Consider the following 24,986-nt stretch of genomic DNA (forward strand, 5'->3'; position numbering starts at 1 on the left):
AGTTACCTGCATGGGTTAAAGTCAGATCTGAGCAGGAGAAGCCCCAGTAAATAACTTCTTACCTGTTCATAACATATGTGCATAGTAATCTCCGTAAGTATTTATTGCAGGTTTGGGGCAGTTGTTATGTGTAAAGGAATCTGGGGATCCAGCAGAAGCCTTGATGATCTGCTCCTCAGGTAGAGCAGCGGGGCATGTGGTCCCGGACACGTGGCCCATCCAGGGTGATGGCAGAGCTAGAGAGAACAGCAACACATCTTTAGCTGATCATAGGTATTCTACAAGCACAAAAGATTTAAAAAAAAAAAAAAAAGAGGAGAAAAAAAAAAAATAAGAATTGCTCATGCCAGAAGGGAAAGACAAGAATAAACACGGCTTGGGAAGTCCCATGGAGCAGCTGCACAAATACCTGACGCACCTATATGTGGCTCGCCTTCCCCAGCTCCTGTGTCCACCCCCCTTCCCTGGGGAAAATACCGGGGTTAATGATAGCCCCAGGTACAATTGCACAAAGAGCCCATTACGCTGCCCTCTGCTATCTATCCGCTCCCTCTTGCCTTCAGAAATACATTTTTAATGTTCCATTTGCTTAATCCAAAGCTTGTTTAGTCCCTGGGTACAGCAGCAGACCCCGGAGGGCCGTGTTTTAGCCTGGATGCCGAAGTGATTAGCCTAAGGTGGGCTTTGTGCATAAAATATAAATCAGTGCCGCAGCCACACTGTGCCCAGCCATGGCCATTTTTCGGCAGGATACAGGGTTGCCCCCCAGAAGTGCATTTATTTGATCTTTAGCCCCGAGAAGAAGAGGCTGCAGGACAACGTGGGGGTTCCCCAGCTGGGGGATGGCCGAAAACCCCAAAGCCTGCCCACACCCGACACACACCCGCTGCTCCCTTCACCGCCTGCGCCCCCCGACCCCAGATCCCCCCAGCAGCGCTCCCCGGCCGCCAGCTGCACCAGCTTCTGCGACCGGTCTCTGCGCACACAAAACGCGTCCTGGGTCTGTGTTTTCCTCCGAAACCTCCCTCGGATCCTCCAGCTCCTTCATTTTGAACAAACGCCTCGAATGCGGCGTGTGGCAGCTCCCTCCAGTGACAGCGACAGAAACGGCACCGGGCGCCGCTGCCCCCCGAACCCAGGGCAAGCACCTCCTGGCACCCAAAAAACCCCTCCATCTGCCGTCCTCCTCGAGCCCTCTGAGCAAAGCCTCGCCCTGCAGCTGGAAATACAGGCTGCCACTCGATCCACTTGATTTTTATTTTTATTTTTTTTTTGTTATCCAGCCTGCGTCACCAAGGGCAGCCTCGCCCCATCCTCGCCTCGCAGCTTTCTGCCCATCTCAGTGGTGCCCGGGGGATGCTTGGTGCCCAGCGGTGACACGGAGGTGACACACGGCCTGTGCCTCTTTTTGTCAAGAGGCAGCAAAAATTGGGAGGAGGACAGAAAGGAGCAGCACACTGAGCCCTCTCCGACCGAGTGGGCTGTGCGGTGCGGTCTCACTGAGCAGCACAACAAAATGAAAAAGGCAAATTGGCAAAGTGGTGCTCGAGGCCAAAATCTGGGGCAAGTCCAAGAAACAGCTGATGAATAACACGGCCCGAGTTCTTTGTGGTTCTCCCCTCCTGGCACAGCCCAGGCAGCCCCAGACAGGCTCTCTGGCACCCACAGCAAAACCAAGACGCCGATGCCATCGGCGTGTCTGCTCTCAGGGGTTTGCACCCCAGTATATTGTAGTAAAAATGCTTGGGGTTTGTAGGACATCTGCAGCAAGAGGCTCAATGGCCTACAAGCAATTCTAGATGTGGGATTCTCAGAAAGTGTCTGCAGACACGTTACTCCAGCAGCAGCTGGTGACACGTGGCTGGTTTTGGTGACACAAAGCCAATTCCCCAGTGCAAAACCCACCATGAGCCTGGGGGACTCCCAAGGGCTGACAATGGGGGCTTGGGGGTCACACATAGCTCGGCATCGCCCTGGACCTCAGGGCACTGATCCTCCTCCTGCCCAGACATCATCTCACTGCCTGCAGCCAGCATCAAAGCTCTGCACACGCATGTCCTAGGACTCTCTCTTCAAAACTTAAGGCAGCATTTCCCAGGCAGGGGGAGAAGAGAGGGATTTGGATCCCAACCAGTAGGAAATAACTTTGCTTTTTCCTGCTAAATCCCCCTCCAGGATTCAGTTCAGAACTAATTAAGCTGCTTGTGATAATGAAAATGAGATGTTTCACTTCTGCTCACCAGGGCTAAGGGAGGTGTGGGAGACGTTTGCCTTAGGGAATCCCAGGGTAATTCCCTTCCCCAGGGGCTTCTGCAGCTGGCATATCACAGCCCTGCTTCTCTTGATAGCATTTCGCTGTTCAGCAGTTGGATGCTCGATATCCTGGGAGTGCTCGAGTCACTGCACAGCAGGGCCATTGGCTGCGGTCCTGTGGGAGGATGAATATCACAAACGGGAGAAGCTGATAATGCCTTCCTGCAGTCCTGGTTGATAAAACTCCCTTCTGCACAGATTAAAAGCCTGATGCCCTACACCGTGTGTTCTGTGAGCACTGAGATTACAAAGAAAAGGTGAAAAGAGACTTCCTCCCTGCTTCCTCAGAAATCTCTGTCTGTCGGAGAGGAGCAATTTGCCTGAACCTGTGCTGGGCCAGGCGATAGCATCTCCCCCAGAGCCCCACACGTCCATGCGTTTATGGCTTTCCTCCCCAGCTGCTTCCGTTGCCTTTTATGCGATGCCCACACACAATTCCCCAGCACGGCAGTGGGACCGCAATGTGTGATTGCAACGCGCTCCGTTTCTCACCTCATTTTCAGACTACCGTTCATAAAAAAGAATAATTTTCACTGAGCAGGAGCTGGCAGATAAGCTGTTAGGCCGGGTGCTGCCTGCTCACAGGCTCCCACATGTTACCAGCAGACACCGGGACCCCCCGAAACCTTGCTCCTGCGGGCCTGGGGGGCTCTGAGGTCTGGGAGAAGTCGGGGGCACCCCAGAGCCACACGGCCTGGGGGGGGTGCACAGGCACCCCCGCGTCATGCACCAAGCTGAGGGGGGCCCAGGCGGTGGGTGGCACCCCCAGTCCCCTCCCAGCCCCTCCCGGTCCCCCCCGGTCCCCTCCCAGTCCCCCCCCCAGTCCCTCCCAACCCCTCCCGGTCCCCCCCGGTCCCCTCCCGCTCCCCCCCCCATCCTCCCCCCACGCCGCCTCCGTGCGGACTGAGCTCCGCGCTGCGCAGCCCCGCCAAGCCCCGCCCCTCAAGCCCCGCCCCCTCAAACCCCGCCCAATCAGGCACCACCCCCAACAACTCCCCGCCCACACTTTTTTCAGGCCCCACCCATCCTCGCCCAGACCCCGCCCACCCTCCCCCAGACCCCGCCCCCTCTCCCCCCGCCCCCTCTCCTCCCCGGCCCCTCCCTGCCCCCTCTCCTCTCATCCCAGGGTCCCGGCTCAGCCCGCCAAGCACCTCCCCTCCCCACCTCCCCCCTCCCCATTGGACTCCTCCACCCGCCACTCAACGTCTCTCCGACCTCCTATTGGACAAAACCCACAGGGCCGGCGCGACGCCCGCCTCCCGCGGGCTGTGGCGGCCGCTGATAGGCTGCGGCGGTGAGGAGCGGCCCCCCCACACCCTCCTCCTCCTCCTCCTCCTCCTCCCACCCGGCTGGGCCGCGCTCGGTGCCTGGCAGCCAGAGGGGTCGGCGCCGCCATCGCCATGGGCACCCGCGACGACGAGTACGACTACCTCTTCAAAGGTACCGCCCCGCCGCCTCCTTTGTGAACGGGGCCGGGCCGCGGGCAGCCCCCAGGCCCACCCCGAGCCCCCTCGGGCCCACCCCGAGGCCCCCCCGGGCCCACCCTGAGGCCCGCGGGGTCGAGGCCTCGGCGCCCTGAGGGTGTCGCTGAGGCGGCGCCCCCCCCCCCTCAGATCCCCCCTCAGGGCCTGCCCCGGTGCTGAGGGAGCTCGGGCACCGCTCGCTGCTGCCTCACGGCGCCCCCCGGCCCTCGGAGCCGCTGCCTGAGGGGTCCCTCGGGGGTCGGCGTCGTGTGGGGGCAGCCCCCGGTTTGTTCTCCTCGCCTTGGGCCCCCTCTGGGGGTCGCCTCCCGGAGCGCTCGGGGCCGGTGTTGTGCCCAGGTGCTGGGGCTGAGCTGGGGCAGCCCAGGAGAGGAGCAGCTGGGCTGAGCCGGCCGGCCTCGTGCTCCCCAACCTGTTGTGGTTTGGGTTGTGCCAGGTGATCGTGGGGCTTTCTTCCAACCCAGACGATTCTTTGATCCCGTGGTCTCCCGCTGCTGACATCCGTGGGTTCACCCGCAGAGCTGCCCCTCTCCGAGGGTGCCGTCGCTGGGTGGCCTCGGGGCTGGGGGTTTCTCCATAGGCAGTCACCGAAAAATTCCCCCGGAGCTGGACGTTGGTGCTTGCTTTGTGGCCGTGACCCCTGGCAAGGGCAGCAGCAAGGCTTCATTCGCCGGTTGAGGAAAGGAACGAGCGGTTACTCACACGCTGGAAATGATTTCTGGGTGGCTTTGGCTATGTGGTGCCTTTGTTTGACAGGCTTCAGGACTGTGGGAAGGAAAAGCCCTTACAGGTAGAGTTAGAGGAGAACATAAAGCAGAGCTCTAGCCTCGGAAAATATGCTAAACTGTCTGGGTCTGAAACTAGTTTCTTTCTGAAGTCATTCCATCGTCTATTTCCCAAGTGGTTTAATAGCTGGGAACTTGAAAGCCTAAAAACTTAGTTTCTTCTTTCTTTCTGTGACTAGTCAATTAGGTAGGCAGAGCTGTATTCATCCCGAGGAACACTTCTGCTGCTTTGAAATGTGATTTTAATTTTATCGGGAGTGACACAACCTAAAGCTATTTGGGCAGGGACCATGCTGTTGTGTTGATACAGCAAATTGACTTGGCACACTTTGTAGCACTTAAATTAATGAAACGTGGGGGAGAGGATTGTTCTTTTCTGTGTCTTGGGTAGGGGTAGTTGTGTTATTGTTAAATAATAAAACAAAACAACACAAAAACCCCTTCCCTATCTAGTTGTCTTTCCTTCCTTCCTTCCTTCTGGGCTTTTTAGGACCGGACGAGAAGTGGCAAATGTAAACAAGATCAAGTGGGATGCGATCTCCACTATAATAAGAAAACGAAGAGGATCAACTCCCCTTGTTTTCCCTCCTTGCCCCTCCTGTAATGGAATTAAATATCAAGGGGAATTGACATAATGAAAAAAATCAATGTCCAGGGGTTGATTGAGTTCTGGTCTAGCCCCTTCTTTGCTCCACAGATGGTGTTTGAACTCTTCTCTGTCAGGCACATGGTGGTCAGAGATGGGGATGGTGGTGGAGGGGGTGGTTGCTGGCTGGGAAGGATTCATTTCATTTCCTTACCTCTGAGGTTGACTTTAATTTCTGACCATTTCTTCAGCCCCGTTTCCAAAGGAAATCTGACTTCAGCCTTCACAGTTGCACTTGAAGAAATGATCATCCTCACGTTGTAATATTATTTAGGGACGGCTGCTGCTGAATCCAGTTTTTAGCTTTTTATGTAGTGGAAGATCTGGAACTGCTTGTATAGGAGCTTGACTTCTGCCGTGGAGCACAGAATATATTAAGCAGCTTTATGAAGAGTTCAAAAGGCAGAGCCCCATTTGTTGGGAGCATCCTTTGTAAGAAATGCTGTAAGAAACAATTGCTCAGGGATGAAAACAGCGAAGGAGTTGGTAGTAATAATTTCCCCACGCAGCTGGCTCCCTGCTCTTAGGATTCCCTCATGCAAGAGAATGACGACTGGTGTCGTCAGCCACTTTGTGCTCTAGGACTGGCCGCTTCAGTAGGGCAGTAGAAAAGACACACATTATTGGCTTATCGGGTGTAGCACGCAGAGGTCAAACCTAATTTGAGGTTTGGTGGTACTCTGGGGATGCGAATGTGGTTTTAGTCAAAGCTGCTCTGCTAAACTGGCTCCCCTTTATCGTTATGTGCAATTTCCCTTCCTTCTGCATGCACCCCTACAGCCAGAACTGCTCATTTTATCGATCGAAACAAAATGTTGTTAAAAAAGCAATGATCTCCTCATGTTGAGTTTCGAGTGGTTTGGGTCCGGGGTAGAATTTGACGTTTTAATAGCTGTCGAACTATGGGAAGCCTTGTACCTATTGAAGTGCGATCTCTGCGTCGGGTGTCCTCTCGGGAAGATAGATGCTATCGGCGTTTCTTTAAAGAATTAAATTTGAGATTGTGCAGACGTGCTGGCTCGTGAAAAAGGAAGGAAAACAGCACCCATAGGGAAAAGCTTGCTTTTACCTTTGTGGGAGATTGCGCCACTCTGATTAGAGCGTAAGGCTAATGAGGGCTCTGCTTATTAAAATCAAATGTGTGTCGCGTTATTCATCAATACCTGCCAATCCTGCGTACTTAATATTTATAACGAACTCTGCTGATGTGGGCTCTGCTCGAGTCTTAATCCTCCGCGTTGTGCAGAGCAATATTCTCCCTTTGCCAGCCGAATGAACTCTTCTGTTTATAATTATATAATAAACTTCACGTTTCCATTTCCCTTACCATGGAAGGGTTGCGCCAGGTTTTTAATTCTTTCGTTTGCTTCGTGCCAGGATCCCGAGGCGTGACGGGTGATGTGCGGAGAGGCGCTGTGCTCTGCCCTGTAGGTCTGTGCTGGAGTTTTCCCTTTCCTAAGGCCCAGAACCGAGGCATGGTGCCCGTGCTGCTGACACGGAGGCGTTAGGAGAGGCCTCTGATGCTTTGCAGTTGATGGCGGGGCGATGTGGTGAATGGTGAGCAGCAAATGGACACAGGGCAGGGGAGGAGAAATAAAATCAGGAAGGGCTAAAGGAGGGGCACTGCAGTTCGGGATGCGAACTGGGCACTGCGAGTGGCTTGCTTTTGTACTTCCCCATCTGATGAGGACTGACTGTTTCAGATCATGTCCGAGTCAAAACCAGCGTGCCTTTCCCTTAGCAGCGTGGCCCAGAGGCTGTTTGAGGAGAGTGATTTCAGTGAGAGATGTAGCGAGGGTTCATGCTCCTGCATTTGATTTGGGACTTGAGCTCTGTTCAGGTTTGTGCATTCTGACACGCAGTCCTGTCTAGTGAGCAGTTTCCAAGTAGAGGAACTTCCCCAAGTTCGATTTGCTTTTGTCCTGAAGTTCAAAGGTGTCTTCCTGCTCGATTCCTGGAGAAAATAGAGACATGGGCTTCTTTGTGTTCTTCAGCTGCAAGAGAAAACGCTAATTCTTGATCGTGACCATTAATCAAGCAAGAAGCACTTGCAGACTGTGAGGCAGAGAGAACATTGCTTTTGGTGCTGACTTTGCACCTGACTGCCTTTCTTTGTCACTTCTGCATTCGGTGACATCTCAAAGCTGCTCTGAGCAGCTCTGTTGGAGTGGGAACAGCCTGGTAAAGGGACGCTGCTGCTCTGAAGGTAGCCAGCTTGCAGCAGCGGCAGGTAACCAGCTAAAGTGGCACGAGACACCCTGAATTTTCTTCCTGCAGCAAATGGAGCTAATGACCCAAGAGCCATTTGCGGAGTTCAGGCTTGAAATTGGTGATTTTAAAACACCAGAGGGTGGAAGATGGATGTGACCTGGAGAGCTGGCTGTGCCTTCCTGAGCTGTGGCTTCATTAGAAGGTAACTCCTGTTAGAAGCAACTGAAAGCTTTGAGTTTTTGTCAAGCTGGGCTAGCCTGTGTGATTTATACTCTTGCGGCCAGGTTTCTGCTGTGGGGTGCAGCCCCCACAAGCCAGCAATCGCTGTACGAAATGGGTGACCTGCGGCCCGTCCCCACAGTGCTCAGTGGGATGAGTTTGGGTAGGGGTGAGAAGCACTGGTCTGGAAAATAAACTGACAGTCCTAGAGTTAGAACTGAGATTTTTTTTTATCTATTCTCATGCCTGAAAAAAAAAAAATGTATATATATAAAAAAATGCCGTAGGCTGCTTGCGAGTGAAGCCAGAGCTGCATGGAGCTGGTTTGAGCCGTCCCGGGTGGGGAGCCGTGGCTCCTTGCCACCACCCGATCTTCTGGCTGCCCGTTCCTGCCTTGCTTGTGTTTGGATTTTCAGCTGTGCGGGTACAATTGTCCGTCTGTCCGTGCTGTCAGCTGGATGAAGGGCCGGTGGCTGAATCCGGAGCGTTTCAGCGGTCTCCTGGTGCAGCTCAGGAGCTGGTGCAGCACAGCGAGGAGGGGTACAGCAAGAGTTAGGGAATGCTCGGTTGTGTTGGGGGGGCGGGTATGGGAGCTGGAGAGTGTGCTGCCAAATCCGTAGCCTGAAACAATGGCCTGAGCGTTGGAAAACAAAAAGCAAATCTGAAATAACACTGAGATGAGATCAGTTTGCAGCCAAAGTTGTAGCGAGAAGTATTCTGTGGTTTGTGGTGGATGGAGCAGGAGGGTCTTCTGCCCGTGCCTGCTTTTCTGTACAAAAAACAAATAAAAATGAGAAAGAACAACAAATCTGCAGTTTAAACAGAAGGAGGGAATATTCCCAAGGTTAAAGAAGTCTGACTGAGAGTGCCTTTCTTCTGCTCGAGCTGTTAGCTCCAATACCCAAAGCCAAACATGGGGGGCTTGCTGGGACTACGGGAGGGTGGCTCAATGGGTTGTAGTCTCATTTCTCTTTGCTGAGCAGAGCAAGCAATAATGAACACAGGGATTTAAGAACATGCATGTAGTTGCTTTAGCAGCACGGAGAAGCCCCTGGTGTGACAGATACTGGGGCTGTCGAGGAGGAGAGCCCGGTGAGGAAGCAGCCTGCTGGACCAGAGGTGGGGAAGGGGTACGTCGGGGTCGGCAGGGAGCTTCAGCCCCAAAGCAGGGGAACTTCTACCATGAGATGTACCTTTTATTGCCATAATTCTTCTCAGCGCAGCTGCCTTTCATGTGCTAAAAATCTCCCTGCACTAATGTTTTCCTGTTAACATGGCAACACCTTGTGCGGAGGCAGAGATTTTTAGCTCATCCTTTACTTCTCATGCCATCCAGAGCTCGTCCTGCTGGATGAAGTTCGGGTTTGTTTTGTGCCTTGTTGGTAGTATCAGCTGTATTTTGCTCTCCCCTTTTTGTGGGGAACATATTGATGGATTAAATCATTAAAATACAACACACATGTGACCCCAGCAGGGACTGCAAGCAATTATTTACTTAGTGGTTGTTTTTTTTGTGTGTGTGTGTGTTTTTTAGTAAAAACAGAGCAGCCTATACAGTGCAGAGGCTCTTGGCAGGCAGGTAGCTGGGTGTTGTGCTCTTGACAAATGTTTCTCAAAGGGGGGGGTTGCAGCCTTCCTCTGCAAAAGGTTGGATGTGACGGGGACACCTTGTTGCCCCTAATTACTGGTGGTGGTGTGGTTCCTCCCAGGCACCGCTGAGCTGTTGGCTATTGCTCTTGCTGTTTCTCATTTCCATCTCTGAGGAACTGAGCAGCTGTGCGCAATGAAAAGGTTTGGGGCTGTTTTGGGGCTGGGGAAGCAAGCTGTGAGTAGTGAAATCCGAGGTGTTGTCGATGTAACTTTCTCCTACATTTATCCGGCTGTACATCTCTGGGGCTTGCCTGCGAGGCAGTGTAGCAGCCAGGTAGCACTACTGCTCCATGAAAATACTGGTGCGAAGAACTAATTCTGAAAATAATGCTTTTTCTTCCAGTTGTGTTGATTGGAGACTCCGGAGTTGGGAAGAGTAATCTTCTGTCACGCTTCACGCGCAATGAGTTCAACCTGGAAAGCAAGAGCACCATTGGGGTGGAGTTTGCCACCAGGAGCATCCAGGTGGATGGGAAGACGATAAAAGCACAGATCTGGGACACTGCAGGACAGGAACGATACCGCGCCATTACTTCAGCGTGAGTACTGTGCCTTCCTCAGGCCAAGAGCAGAATTGTGGCAGAGACAGCACAGATGCACCTCCAGGTGGAGAACAAATAAAACACATTTGGGACCTGATGGAATCAGACCTCGCTGTAGATCCAAGTCATAAGCTAACAAATAACGATATGTGATTAATACAATGAAAATAAGTTTTAGATTCTAGTGATATTTTTATAGATAAATGACACCTTAAATCTTAAGTCTGGGAAATCTGAGTCTTGTGGCTGTTTTTTTTTGTTCTGTTTTTTTTTTTTTACCTGCCCTCAGTGTGCTGTCTTCATCACGTGGAGTGTCATTTCTGATAGAAGCTGGGTGCTGTTGTGCATGAAGTTTGGGTCTAGGTATGGCAACTTACTGTACTGCAGGTGCCTTCTGGTCTTCATTACCGCCTCAATCTTGCAATTGAAGGCATTTTTAGGACAGTCTGCAGCCACAGACTCCCTTTAAATCTCAGTGAGTTGGAATTAGTCACGGCCCTGAAAATTAGGTCCAAGAGTGCCTGCTGAACACCCAGTAAATGTAAATTACCTCTGGTTATGCTGACTGCAGCAATGGGCACGTCCCTGTTTAAAACAGGGGATGCTGAGCAGCTTTTGGGGCACTTTGTTAGTCCAGACAGTGCCTTAATATGTAACCTCTGATTGGATTTGTTTCTATGCAGATAGTAGGCAGAAGTATCTTTTAGAGGAAGAAAACTATTGGCAGGCTTGCTTATCCAGAATATATTCTGATCATGGGGTTGAGATGTTAATGTTACAGATGGGTGTCACTGTTTAAAGGTTCAAACTTCATCCTGACTAATGCACAGATTGAGCCATTTATATTAAATTTAAGATGAGGGGAGTTTCTCTTGCTGAGGTGGATAGGGTAAGGCAAAACAGATGGGAGAAAAATAGAAGAGCACAGACCAAAGGGAATAATCTGTAGAGAAGGAATGCAAAAGTAAATTAATGCAGGAGGAGATAAGTGGTGAGTTCAACTTGCATTTTTTTTTTTAGAGTTGCTAGTTTGTTTTTTCTCAAGTGTTTTTGTGTTCTTGCTGCTGTAAAAGTTTAGCAGAAACTAAGTCCTGTGATGCTGTCTCTCCTTTTGCTGGTGCAGGCTCTTGCCTGACACATTGCTAGGCCAGTTCAGCTTGCTAAGCCAGCAGAAGGCCAACCAGCAGTAAAAAGCGTGTGTTTTCTGCTGACTTGGTGCTCTGAATCGGTTCAGTGATTGCTGCACAGGTGCTGGCAGAGCAGAGGAGTAGTGGTGGGATTGTATGGACATCATAGGGACCTGATCTAGGTTGGTTATGCTGTCTTGAGCTCTTGGCTTGAGTTGAAATGGGCTAAGACCTGCCCCAGTTTGCCCTGAGGGAGCAAACTTTTTAGGTTACAGGCTTGTGGATGTGTTAGTATAGCCTCCCTCTCAATTTTTTAGAGGGGCAGGAGATATTTGGAAGATCAGCAACAAATACATTTTACTAGGGATTATCTTTCCTAGTTGAAAGATAAGCTATAACTTCACAAAAACCTTCTCATAGTGCTGACTCTGAAATGCATTGTTTTAGTAGACCAAAAGCATCATATCTTCTGCAGTCTTCATTTTGTTAAATGCATTTAAATTTTCTAGAAATGCCATTAAAAATAGCATTTGGAACTTGTTTTTAGGAGATAGTTTTTAAAGGAAAAAAAAACAAAAAACCAACAGTATTAGCATCAGCACAACTTTCTAAATGGGAGGGAACGTTTTTTGCTTTTTTAGTAGTGAACAGCATAGAAGAAGCAGGTAGGAGGTTTGGTGTAACACGGATAATTTCTCTAAAGACGGGTGCCTTTTGTGGTTCCAGGTATTACCGTGGTGCCGTTGGGGCCCTTCTCGTCTATGACATTGCCAAACATCTCACCTACGAGAACGTGGAGCGTTGGCTAAAGGAGCTCAGAGATCATGCAGACAACAACATTGTCATCATGCTGGTGGGTAATAAGAGCGACCTCCGCCATCTGAGAGCTGTGCCCACCGATGAGGCCCGGGCTTTTGCAGGTTTGTAGGCAGTGTGTTCTGGGCTGGTGCTTTCTGAACTTGTGTGTTGTTGTTGTCCAGGACTGAACTTTTACCTTAAGTTTTGTTTTGGCCTAAAAAAAAAGATATTTAAGACTTTGTAAATGAAAATATCCTGGCTTATTAATAGTTTATGGTGGATTTTTTTTTTAAATCTGTTGGTAGGACATGTTTGTGAAGCGCCGTCCTTGAGCTGCCTGATATCTGAAGCATAAACATGTCCTCTAGCAAGGCTAGAAACAGTAAGCAATGTTTAGAGGAGAAAATAGCACAATATAAATATAAAATATCACAATGCAAAATGTCTTTCCCTCCTTCCTAGAGGCCTGGTTCTATGGAGAACTGCAAATGAATTCTGAACCTTCTCTTAGATGGTGTTTCTGCTCCAGAGCACTAATGTGTGTAGTAGTGTCATCTGGTTTCATTGAAATGCAATGATAATCAGACCTGGAGATAACCAATTGTTGGGAAAAGTCTAGTTGGTGATGTGAGCTGCTCCCTCTGCATTACTTCTTTTTCTTCCTTACCTTACAGAAGATTGGTCAAATATTCTTTTTGCCTGTATAGGCCAATGGACATTCAATTTACTGTTGTGTGGCTGTCAGGTTTGAGCTGGAATTTAAATACACAGCTTTTAAATTCCTTTTAGGAATATAATCATTTTTCTGAAATTTGCTAGTAAGCGAGTGCCCTGTGTTTAGTGAAGCTGCTTTAAATTTTCAAATGAATGAAAGAGTCATAACAAATTTGGTAGACACTCTGAATAGAGCATTGCTGTGATGATTTGGTTCAGCAACTTACTTTTTGCCCCTAACTTCCTACTAAGGCTGTTTTAAATATCTCATGGTGGTACAGGTGTTGCAGTTGCTCTGCCTGTATGCCTGTGTCTGGGTAGTGCTGTGCCACTCCAGGCTGGATGTTTGGTTGCTCATCACAGTTGTTAACTATGTGTAGATATATCTTTTGCATTCCAAAAGGCAAGGAAAAAAAATAGATTGTATCACCAGGAGGTTTACTGTAGTTTGGAGGCAGGGTCTGCTTAAGATAGCTTAGATCTATTGATCTGGTTTGGGATGCAGAGGAGTATTTTGATTCCCCTTTCAGCTAACACGTGTTAGCCTGTGCTCTTGCTGAAGGCACTTCTAGGAGTGATCTGCAGCCAGATGGGAATAATATTGTGTGAGGCTGGAGAAAACGCATTGCTTGACTAAATGAGTGCAGTGAGGAAAATATTCTCACGCTGTGGAGAGGCAGTGGTCAAAGGTGCTGCTGCTGAAAGGCTTGTAGCTGATTAAGTGGTGCACCTAATTGCTCCCATTGTAACTGGGGGGGAGGGAGGGGAACCTAGGTCTTGGCTGACTTGGCCTAAAGAAATAAAGGTGAAAACCCCAAATAAAAGCAAAAATAAAGTGTTTTTAAGATTCTTAACTGAACCACTTGTTGTTTATTACAGAAAAAAATAACTTATCTTTTATTGAAACTTCTGCTCTGGATTCAACAAATGTAGAAGAAGCCTTCAAGAACATCCTTACAGGTATGGTTTGTTAGGGATTGAGAGGACCTGCTGAGGTAGTGATCCTTTTTCACGGGCACTGTTTGCAGCTATCAAGACTGTTTTGGAAATGAATGTTGGGAATGCTGGGAATGATGATTTGTTTGCAAACCACCTGATCTTACCTTGTGTTCTTGCTCTCAAACCCCACGTGCCTTTCTGCCAAGGAATCTGGAGATGTTGTAGGCTCCTGATGTCATTGTAGTTGGTTTGTTGTAAGGGTTGCATGCAGCTATGCACCAACAGCGTAGTGGTACGCAGGCTGCCTTCTGGGAATGTCCCCTAGCAGTCCCAGGAATCGTCTGCGAATGTGATAGCAGTCACGGGCCAAAATGAAGCCAAGGATCCTGATTTCCTCTGCCCAGGAATGTTCCTCGGCGTGTGTAAGTGGTGTAGATGAGTGCATGGTGTCTGGTTGCAATTTCAGGACTCGCTGTGGGAATACCACGTGGCTTATGCAGTGGATCCACTGTGCGTAGTATCAGAGGTACTCCAGGTAGTAGCATTATCCTACTTGCCAAGCCCCTGTCTGAAATAGGACAAAAGCATTTCCATTCCTTTAGGTGGGACTTGTTTTCTGCATGTATCTTCTTGCTCCTGGAATAAGGGAGTGCCCTGCTGCATGAGACCTAGAAGTCACCAGCAAAGCTTTATTACTGTAGATACACCAAGTCCTCCTTGCTGTACTAGGCAAAAAAAACAGGGGGGGAGGAATGATGAAAGGCGTGATGAAAGCCCTTCCGCTGATTAGCTCACAGGGGTTTCCAGCTGGTGTTTTGCAAACTGAAGCTGAGCACTTATTTGGCTTCTGGAAGAGTGCAGCTCAGTTTTATGCTAAATACAACACGTGAGGAACTTGCTGTTTCCCTGACAGTGAGGTGGGCCCAGAAGTATGAGTGGTATGGTCAGCGGGTAGCAGGAGCAAGAAGGATGCATACTGGGAGGTGTGCAGGCTGCAGGCTGCGAAAGTGGGAAGCACACGGAGCAAGAGAGATGCTTCAGATAACTCCGCTGAGATAAGCAGTGCTTATTTGAGTGACTTTTTGGGGTATAGTTGGGTGGGGAACTTCTGCAATGGGTCTGGCATGACCCTACTCTAACTTCAGTTAGCTGCTGGTTTGCATGAGGTGCTGGGGTGTGTCAGCACTGCGTGCTCGAGCGCTCTGTCTTCCAGGGGATGCATTATTTTGGCACCACTCTGAAGTGACTCTCTGCAGTTGGGTAGCTCAGAGCCCGAGCTAATCCTTGGAAGCAGATTTCTGGGAACCATGGTGCAGGCACATCCGAGCATGTTTGAAGGAAGGCAGCACGGGCCTGCTGAGCTGGAGCTAACAAACCCCAGTAAACTCAAGCATCTCTGCTGTCAGAGGCTCTGCCTTCACTCTGTGTTCTGCAGTAGTCATATTATGAGGAATTCTATGCTGAGGGATGTTCTGGCACCTTTTTTTTTTTTTTTTTTAATGGATAAGGAGGAATTTACTCTATAGCTACGCTCTTTGTTAGTCCAGTCTCAAAATGCTATTTGATGTGACAGGGAAGTTACCTGCTGATGTTTGAAGGCATAGTCTTAGGCTCCTAAAAGCAGAATTGGAAGTAATGGGTAATTAGCAAAAAAATCTTTAAATTTCAGTTTGACTTAAGTAGGAAGAGAGCTGTCAAAGAGGCATTGAATTACCGTGCTACCTCCGTCTGCCTCATGCAGTCTGAATCTTTTCTTAGAGGGGAGAAAAATCCATACAATTTGTCAGCTTGTTTGTACTCTCTCTTGAAAAGCTCTTTAAGATCCATGACATGGACACTGGGTGAGGTCCAGTTCCTGGCTTTTCCTTACCATAGCTGAGTTTTGGGAGGATAAACTATTTCTGTGTTCTCCCCCCCGTATGCCGTTTGGTGAGGTTGTGCCTAATTTGTGTCCTACTGCCCCTCAAGGTGACCATTTTCTGAGCTTTGTTGTGAGGAGATACTGGTGATACTGGTGGCAGGTAGATGGGAAGGAGCCGTTGTTCTGGTGCTGCTTGGTGATCAGGAAGTGTCTGGTGTACGTTGGTTGTTGGACACTGACCAAAAAATGCGTTTTTTGTTACTGTTCCTTGATTACAGGCAAATGAGGACCTATTACTAGGAAGAGAGCTGAGTTTCAACACTGAATTCTGTGGGTGAAACCTGAATTCTTTCTCAGGCTTGTTTCACAGAGGTGTGGGGGTAAGCAGGGAGAAGAGGATCAGTAGGTCTGGTGCTGCCCAGCTCTGCTGATACCAAAAGCGTGTTGCAGTGGGAGGAAGATGACCAAGAAGGAGGCAGGCAGGAGAAAAAAGGATAGCTAAGCTGCTTCTAAAAAAAAAAAAAAAAAAAAGCATAGACTTAAAATTGGTTACATTCTCCTGCCCAGCAGGATTTGGATGTTACCAGAGCTGCTGGTGAAGTCATTGGAGGATATTGCTATTAAGACAAAGCTGTGGAGAAGAGAAAACTGCCTAGGGCCTGAGCAGGGCAGCCTTGAGAGCAGGCACATTGCCTTTTCTTGGCTGGACCCGAGGCAGCCTGCCTGGAACTGTCGGTGGGATCTGTGCTGTCAGTGGGGTCTGTGCTCTGCTCAGCTGTCACCATCCATCCTGTACTTTCCTTGCAGTGTTGTCCCAAGACTGACCCGGGGTAGAGAAGATGGCCAAAGGTTCTTCTAGGAGAGAGCTGTCCAGTGCTGTCTTCTGTAACAGATAAGGTGCTTCAGGAGCCAGAACTTGAGCTGAGGTCAGGCCTGGGCAAACTGAACTCGAAGCACAGCCTCTTGGCAGCATCCTGGGCTTCCAAGGGTGCTGAGATTGGCCAGCTGAGGTACAGTGGGGATGTAGCTAGTGTGGCTGAGTAGCCCTAAAAAGGCTGTTCCTACCGGGGGGCAGTCATCCCTCTGAGGAAGGAAAAGAAACAAAAAATGTGCTGTGAGCTGGGTGAGACCATGGTCAACTTGGAGGGAAAGGAGCAGCAGGACAGGAGTTCCCTTGGTGGCCACCAGTTTGAGGGAGGTTTTGGTAATAACTCTGAACAGCTAGTATTAAAATTCACCACTGAGCACAAAAGAGGGTGGATGTCATTGTCTCTCCTTTTCCCTAACAGCAAAAAGGGGCTGAAGGTAGCAAGGGGATCAGTCTTGGGTTAAAAGATTCGATTTGAAACAGAGTAAATATGTGCAGATTCTTTCAAATGCAAACAAAACAAAACAAAAAAAACAAAAAACACCCAAACAAAGCTTCACAATTCCCCGTGATTTTTAATCTTTGATAAAGACTTGGCTGTTGCTGTTTTGAGGCTGTGGCTCTATGAATGTGGCCATAATATTTACCGCAGACTTCCAGGGAGGTGCTTGCCCTTTTCCTGTGTTACAATGGAGGGAAGTTGGAACGAGGACTTAGGCAGCGAAATAAATGATTTAAAAATATTTCAACTTGACTTATTTTTACTGACTCCGCAGTTGTGATGGTTTGTTTCTGAAAGCTAACCTGGCAGTCTCTCTTCAGCAGTTATGGCTTCGTGAATCCCTGTGCTTTCAGGCATAATTTGAGTCAAAGAAATCAATTCTTTCAGGAAAGGCATTTTCAGATCAGTATGGGGCCTTACGGGACCTCGTGTCTTTTTTACTGCCATAGGTGAGAAAAATGAATTGTTACAGAGAGGAACGAGTGTTTCTGTCACTTGGTAGGGACAGCTTGCCAGAAGCTAAAGGGTGAACTAGATGCTGTCATTGCTGCTGCATGGCGATGTTTTGCAAGCATCCTGTTGAATAATGTTTTAGATAACATTGCCAATTTTTATCAAAAAAAAAAAAAAAAGATTCCCTGTTCTAGAAACGAGCATTGCTGCTCCTTTCTCATTTAACAAGCATTTTAGTAATATCCATGTTCATGGAATCATTGCAAAGAACATAGGAACATAGGAAGTAGCTGTCGTGGAAGACAGTAAGGAATCTTGTGTTGCTAATTTTTCCAGGCAGAGCTGGAGTATCCATTACAGAGCTGGAAAGCCAGCCAGATGTTACACTGCACAGCTGCTCAGACCAGATTCCTTTTCACAGCTCCCAAGTTAAAATCTTCTCCTTCCTGGGTTCAACCATCTTCATTGACAGCTTGCTGTGAGACGTGCACATGCTCTGTTGAAGAGAGTCTCTTCCTAGGCTCTAACAAGTCTGTTCTCATTTCAGAAATCTACCGCATTGTTTCGCAGAAGCAGATTGCAGATCGGTCTGCACACGATGAGTCTCCTGGCAACAACGTAGTCGATATCAGTGTCCCACCAACCACCGATGGACAGAAATCCAACAAACTCCAGTGCTGTCAGAACCTGTGACCTCCTGTAGATGACTCTTGTGCCCCTCACTTCGTCTGTGCTTCATTTAGAAACTTGTGTGCACTTCTTTATCTCCTGTGATTCAGTGACCCCCTCTCCCCTCCTTTACCCCATCCCAAGCTCCTCCTTTCATCTTAGAGCTTTAATTGTAGGGCTAACATTCCCTTGCCTCTGAAATCCCCTTGAATGTGATGACTTTTGGGCTTGAAATGTTGGCACTGATCTGATAGACATGTTTGTGTTGGAACATCTGCTGCTGGATATTATCCCATGAAACACTCTCCTCAAATGGTTCTGGGTTTTCTTTCTGGGAGAGAAGCCATGGGGTCTTGACTATAACAGTTGAAGAAATAACTACATTTAGGTTACAAGGTTTTTTCCTCCCATAGTCAGATTTTTCTCTCACGTTTCTGTAAACATAGGGGAGAAATTAAAAGAAAATAGCTATCCTACCAAATGCTCTGTTTTCTGTCCTGATGAAGTCTCACAGTGAGGTTTTAGTGGCTGCACACACATAAGAAAGGTGTTGAAAATAACATTACTTAATATGTAATTACCCCTAATACAGTTAGTCTGGCTGTGTAGTTTACCGTTTCCTGCTTGGGAAATCTTTCTCTATCCTTGTTTTATTTGGGAACAATGAAGTATGTCTGCATTGCTTTTTCTGCCACCATGAATGCCTGTGCTGCTTATGCAGGCTTTATGAAGTGGTTTAATATTTATTCATGGCTTATGTTAATCAGTTAACATTATTGTACAGTAAGTGCCAGCATATTCCTTTGAAAAAAAATGTTTGCAACCTGTACAAGTAGGCTTATTTTGTACTGTAGATCAGTGTCTGAACGCAGGATCTTCTCTAGTTCCAGAATTTTTTTGCATGCTGCTTTTTCTCTAGATCTCCCCTACCCTGTTTTGAGTGAGTGAAGCAATATTTTCATGTCATGTATATACCTGCACTTGTAAGGGTTTGGTTGTTGTTAGAGAAACACAATACTTTATACATTTTGTAAAACTTCGGCAGAACCATAGCATCTTAAACTTTCTTTTCATGATCTTTCACTATTGACCTTGTGCATAATCTTCTTGACCTTTACTAAAACGCATAATATTAAGATTTCACTGAACTACTAACCTGTTGTTTCCCTCTTATTCTGTTTTACTGAATTGCGAACTGTAATTCTCAAATGATTGTACTTCACCTGATGTAACAGACCTGTTGTCAGCAGGGTTAACTACTATAATATTTTGTTTTGCTGAATGGGAAGAATGTTACCACGACTTCATGTAGTCAGTCTCTTGCTAGCTTGTGGAAACTCTCTATGATGATGGCTTTTCAGCATTCACTAGCTCTTACACTTGCATCCCTCTGGTAACCACTGAATGTTATGGCGAGGCAATACTGGGTGAAATGATCTCAAGGAAGAGTTGGAGGCGATCTGCTGCTCTCTGAAGGCTAGTGAAGCAATTTGCAGTGAATTTTTGCTCTGTATTCTTCCAGATTTGGAGAACGTGCCTCACTTGATGAATCCTACCTGCATGTTAGCGAGTTGAAGTATTTTCTGATACAAAGCAAATATGAAACTGTAAATTGTGCTCGAAGGGGAAATCTGACATTCCAGTCTCAACTGTTCTGTCTGGTTATGTAATAAAATTAAGGGCGGTTAACTCTGATGGCTTTTCTTTTGTAAGATTTCCAGACCAATGCCTTCAATTTTGTAGCGTATGCACCTAGAGGGCTGTAGTTCAAAGCCAAGGTGGTGCCTACCCTTTCCATTCTCAGCTTTGTTTAGGGGATACACTCCAGACAAAGGGCTGCATGCTTGCAGCCTAATCCCAGCGAATGATGGTATGAATTCCTCCTTGGACATCACAGGAATCTGTCCTAAGGGTGTCCCAGCACAGGAAGCACTTTGAGCACTTGGTATGTACTTGAATAACATCCTCTTGGGACGAAGTGCAGCAAGTGGGAGCTGGAAACTTCTTTTTGGTGGTCCTATTTCGAAGGGTGAGCGCGGCGTCAGGGAGAGGGAACGCGGAGATACTGAAAAATCTCTCCTTTAAGAGCAGGTGGCCACGGGAGGAGCTGGGCTCCTTGATTGTTGAACCTTTAATTGTTGAACTTCTAATAAATGAGTTGAGTGGTGTGAATAATCATGCAGTTTAGAAGCCTTCTGGTCTAGGGTGCCGTGTCAATGTGTTTGCTTTCCAAATCCTGTTCTTGACAGGGAGTTCATTGAGCTGATCGACTGCTGTATGAGGCTGAGACGCAGCCTGGCTGCTTCCCGGCCTCCTCAAAGAGCTTTCCTTTGGTTTTTGACCCTGGGGGAGGCTCTGCTGTGAGGGCTGCTCTGTGCCCCCCATGCCCGGTGCCAGCAGGAGGGGGCAGGGGCTGGAGTGGGGCCAGGGGCGGTTCGGGGTGGCCATGGGGGTGCTTGGGCCTGCGCTGAGCACGGGGCGTGGCCCCGCCCACAGCCCCGCCCCACATAGGCGTGGCATTTCCCGGCCCCGCCTCTTATGGGCGTGGTTAGGAATAGTGGGCGTTGCCACTCGCAGGGGCGTGGCCTCGTCCCCCGAGCCGCTCCCCTATTGGCCGCCTCCTGTTGCCAGCGTGGTCGCGTCGCGCCGCCGGCCCCCTCTCGGCGCGGCCCATTGGTGCGGGCGGGGGACCCGGCGTCAAGGCGGGGCGGCGATTGGCGGGCGGGCGGGGAGGAGGCCCCGCCTACTACCGCGAAGGGCGTGGCCCGGGTGGGCGGGGCCCGGCGGCCGCAGGAGCCGGCGATGGGGCGGCGCGCGCCGCGCTGAGGGGCCGCGGGCGCCGGGACCGCAGGTACGGGGCGGGGGTGGGGGGGCGGCCACGGGCACGAAGCGACCGCACCGGGACCGGGACCGGGACCGGGACCGAGCCCCGCAGCGGTTGGGGGGGGAGGCTCCGGGCGAGCCCGGCCCCGGGGGTCCCGCAGCCGCTGGGAGCCGGCGGGGACCGGCCCCGGGGTGGCGAACGGGGGACGGGGGAGGCTCCAAATCGGCCCCCGCGGTTCCCTCCTCGCTCCGTGCCCGTCCCGGAGCGGCTCCGCTCCCGCATCTCGACCCCGCGGGGCCTGCGCGGCCCCGGCTTGGCCTCCCTTGAAGTTTCGCCGTCTCCTCTCCGCCGTTTGTTTAAAATTTATTATTATTATTTTTATTATTTTTATTATTTTTGACGTCTCAACCGGCGGCGGCGGCGGCCAAAAACTGCTGGATCACGGCACGCGTCCCAGGGGCGAGCCGGCCGGTGGCGGAGGAAGATGGCCGTGACATTGGAGGGGCCCTCCCGGCCTCCGAGCCTTCTGCTCCCACCCGCTGGGCTCTGCCCGGTGCCGGGACCCCCTCGAGAAACCCAAAAGCCCCTCGGGGGTCTTTGGCCGAGGCCGCTTTGAGCGGGGCGACCTGTGGAAGTGTCACGGCTCCGGGCTGGACGCTGCCCCTCAGGACGGCCCCGGCTGCCCCGCACCTTGGAGGAAGCCTTGTGGGGCTGAGGCCGTGCGAGGAGGCAGGTTGGGAACCGTGGGCAGCGGTGTCGGGGCCAGCAGGAGCAGCTCTGGTCACTCATCGGGCACGGTGGCGTTTGGAGCTGTGGCTGCTTCACCCCAAGAACCGGCTGTCCCGCTGCAGCACGTGCGAGGGAGATCCCCCAGTTGGGGACCTGCTTCTCCTCCCGCCCCATATCCCTCACGTATCCCTCCCTTGTGCTCACGGGGCTGTTTGTTCCCCCCTCTCGGCCCTGCTGCCAGCCCTTGTTTTCTTCAGGGCTCTGATTCTGCTCCTCTCTTCTTCCACCGAGCATTTCTGTGCACTTTTCCCTTTGGATGTGGTTTCCGGCACTTTCTCCATCTTCCAGACCCTCTCCAGACTCTTGCCAAGAGTCCTGGTGATGCCGCTGTGCTGGGTCAGTTCCAGTGGCCGTGGCCGGTCCCCTTCACCCTGCTCACAGGGACGTGCGACCCTGCGTGGCTGTCAGGCTTGCACACGCATGGAGTAATCCTTCCAACAGCTGGATGTGAGCCTCGTCTTTCCAAAGCTTAAGTGTCTGAATACAGTTTTTGTATCTCCAAAGGATTACGGAGACAGCTGCAGGGCAGAGTGGAGGACTAGAAAAGCGCTGCTTTTCCAGGTGCACTTGAAGCACTGACGGTAAGGAGCCCTTCAGGAACAGGATTGGAGGGAGAGGAGCAGGGACTGGAAAATCCCTTTGTCACATGCGCCGTAGCGGTGAATTTAATAACCCAAACTGAGGATGCCAGGTCCAGTTTCCCGCTGGCGTGGGCTGGAGCGTTGCAGGCCAGCAACTGTGGGCCAGGTGGCACAGGAAGCCTGTGCTTCACGTGTGTGCCGTGGATGTTGAGTACCAGCTGTGAAATCTGGGTTGTCTGCGGGGTTCGCTGATCAACACCACTGGCGTTGTTGAAAAAATAAGTGGAAACAGAAAAAAAAGCAATAGAACCGATGGTTTCTTGTTTCTGTTGTGCTTGGCTGTGTTCGTTGGTTTTATTTTGCTGTGGAATTGCACTGAGGCTGCAGACTGAGGTCACCCCGTGCTGGACACCAAGGAGGCCGAGCAGAGGAGCAGTGTCATGAATGTACTGATCGTAAACAGCTTCTGACAGAGTCCTTGCCTTAAGAGATGCTGGCAGAGGGGCTTTCTCATTCCGGGTTATTGATGCTGGCCTGGATCAAGCAAGTGGAGGACACGATGTTTCCCCAGGAGGAAGTTGCAGAGATTCCTTCAGATAGCATGGCCAGAATCAACCCCAAATGCTTCCAGCACGATCTGGGAACTGGGGAAGGAGAGGCTGGATACGGGCTCTGAGAGCCTGTTGGCCCTGAGGGACTGCTGCAGGTCCTCACTGTGTGACTGCCTGGAGTAGTTCTGCAAGCCAAGATACAAAGTGTAGTGTAAATTTAGGGGCTTTTTTCTCTGTTGTTTAAAACATCTTAGCTTCTGACTCTGAAAAATGCAAAACCGCTTCCTAGAAGATGAAGGGAGGAATCAGGCATCCTGCACTATAAACTACAGGATGAGTTTGTTTTTCCCCTACTTGACTTTGACTCAGTTTCGAATATTTGGAGCTTTCAGAGTTTCCGTTTTATAAACTCTTCGCTCGTTTTCCTCTTGGAGCAGAGTTTGTAACTGGTGTGTTTTTTCCACCCCCCAGTTTTATTTGCTTCTAGGTGACTTGTGCTCGTGTGCTTTTAGCTCAGACTCTCCCCACGAGCGAGAAGGGATCTCCGTGTGCCTGCGTTTGTCCCCCTGGACACACACTCACTGCTTCCAGCTTAGTAAGGAAGAGCCATGTGGGCCCCATGAGGTGAGAGAGGAGCCAGGTGAGAAATCAAGGGGGTCACAGGCAGAGCTGAGCGTGGCACAGGAGTGATGCGAGTGCTGGGCAGGCAGCTCCCGTGTGGGTTGTGTCAAGCTGCTTTCCTTGGTGGGGTTACCCTATGCCAGCCCAAGCCCTGGCTCCGTCTCTCCCTGCTCTGTGCTGGCCGTGACAGCACCGATCCCCTGGGGAGGACGTGGTCCCATGGGCTGTGTCGTGCTTGTGCCATGCTTGCCATCATTAGAGTGGGTCCCCTCTGGCACAGCAGCACTACAAATGCCACCAAGAGCCCCTCAGTGGTGGAATGGCTCCATTCATGTACCTGGTGTGTGTTACAAGAGCTCAGCGCGCTGGTGGCAAAATGCAGAATGGCAAAATCCTGAAGGCAAGGACTGATGAAGCATCTCGGGGGAGAGACTGAGCCATTTGTGTCCTCTTGTAAGCAAGCACCCACGGTCAGCCACGCTGCCCCGGAGCCTGCCCTGCCTCTTGTGCTCAGTGCTGGCCTGGGTCTCTCCGGGGTGAGCAGCGACCTGTGATTTGTCCCCAGCTGCAGTCAGAACAGGCATCTCCACGTCTTTCCTTCCAGATTTCCAACTCTCAGCTTCAATTTCTCAACTTTCCAGTTTCTGATCAAACAGAAGGTGATTGAGTGTGGTTAACCTCGAGGACAGGCACTGGAAGGGCTCTTGCGATGTTAGCCGCCTGTCGTGGAGTCAGCGACAGGCTGAAGGAAGCATTTTCCTGCTGCTCCCCAAAAGAGGGTGTTTTTTCAGAGGAGCAAGGAGCAATGCTGCCTTGGACAAAGTGTCAAGTACAAACAAACGAGCCAAGGTCTTGAAGTCTTGCTTTAACACCTATGGTTCTGTTTGAAGCTTTGATGTCTTTAGCCCTGTTTCAACCAAAAGCTTTGAGAGGGGTGAGAGGGGAAGGTGCTGTCAGCAGTTTGCAAGGTAAACTGAAGCTCTGGACTGTTCTCAACTTTTATTTCCTCCACGGTTTTTTGTACTTCCCTGCAGACAGATCGGTCAAGGCCTGTGTCTCCACAAGAAATGCAACCTAAGCAAAATATCGCAGACTTAAATGGGGGGGAGAGAGACTGGGATTTTGCAGCACTGGTATCAACAGTGAAGTTTCCCTTCAGAATTGAGGAGGGAGCATGTAGCAGTAAGGAGCAGGTGAAAGGGAGACGCTGGTGAAGGTAGCAGGGAGCAGCTACTTCTCCTTGGCTGTGGGGACTGAGGATGCTCACGGCTGGAGCCTGCCCTGGGGCTCTTCAGGTGTGGAGGGGTGGGAGCTGGCTTTGCTAGCAATCTCTTTGGAGACTGAGCATGCTAAAGAGATTTGCACAGTGAAATAGCAAAGTTGAAACATATAAATAGGCAAGTTAAATTCTAGATCAGATACCTGCTCACAGATCAGCCTGATTTCGAGCGCTGGCTGCGTGCTGGCCTGAGCCGTTGGCACGATCCTTCCTGAGCAGGGCTGCCGCGTGCTGCCAGGCGGCTTCCTCCAGCTCCAGTTTGTCTCCAGACGAAGCATTATTAATTGTAAAACAGCGTAAATGGTGCTTTGTAAACCAAGGGGGAGGACGCCGAGGCGAGCGCAAATTCTGGCACAGGATTCCCGGTCCCAAAATAATGTTTTGCATCCTTCTGAGTAATGATTGACCGACCCAACATTGTGTGGGCGCTTCCGTGTTGATCTGGTGCATGCGTTACTGCTACAGTAAAGTGTGGTTTGTTTTTTTTTTTTTTTTCCTTCTGGTGTATTGCCCAGAGCTGGAAAATGCATTTGTTCCGAATAAAACTGAAACTGCCTGGGAGG

The 24,986-nt window shown here is 50.2% G+C and overlaps 2 protein-coding genes across 3 annotated transcripts in view; both read left to right on the forward strand.

Moving 5' to 3' along the window:
- Window positions 1–3,612: 3,612 nt before the first annotated feature.
- RAB11B (RAB11B, member RAS oncogene family) lies at window positions 3,613–19,467 on the forward strand. Its single transcript, XM_082780100.1, has 5 exons — window positions 3,613–3,753; window positions 9,649–9,844; window positions 11,701–11,894; window positions 13,366–13,446; window positions 17,657–19,467. Exons 1-5 carry the CDS (start codon window positions 3,714–3,716, stop codon window positions 17,800–17,802), a joined length of 657 nt encoding a protein of 218 aa, XP_082636226.1. The 5' UTR covers window positions 3,613–3,713; the 3' UTR covers window positions 17,803–19,467.
- A 1,081-nt stretch (window positions 19,468–20,548) lies between these two features.
- MARCHF2 (membrane associated ring-CH-type finger 2) overlaps window positions 20,549–24,986 on the forward strand; it is a 34,551-nt gene continuing 30,113 nt past the window's right edge. The window contains exon 1 of one of the 2 annotated variants that reach the window (XM_082780094.1): window positions 20,549–20,629. The gene's annotated coding sequence lies outside the window, so the exon portion shown is untranslated. The remainder of the gene's footprint in view (window positions 20,630–24,986) is intronic. The other variant, XM_082780095.1, reaches the window with a different exon arrangement.

Source organism: Aythya marila (genome assembly GCF_965140915.1).
Source record: "Aythya marila genome assembly, chromosome: 27".
Taxonomy (NCBI): domain Eukaryota; kingdom Metazoa; phylum Chordata; class Aves; order Anseriformes; family Anatidae; genus Aythya; species Aythya marila.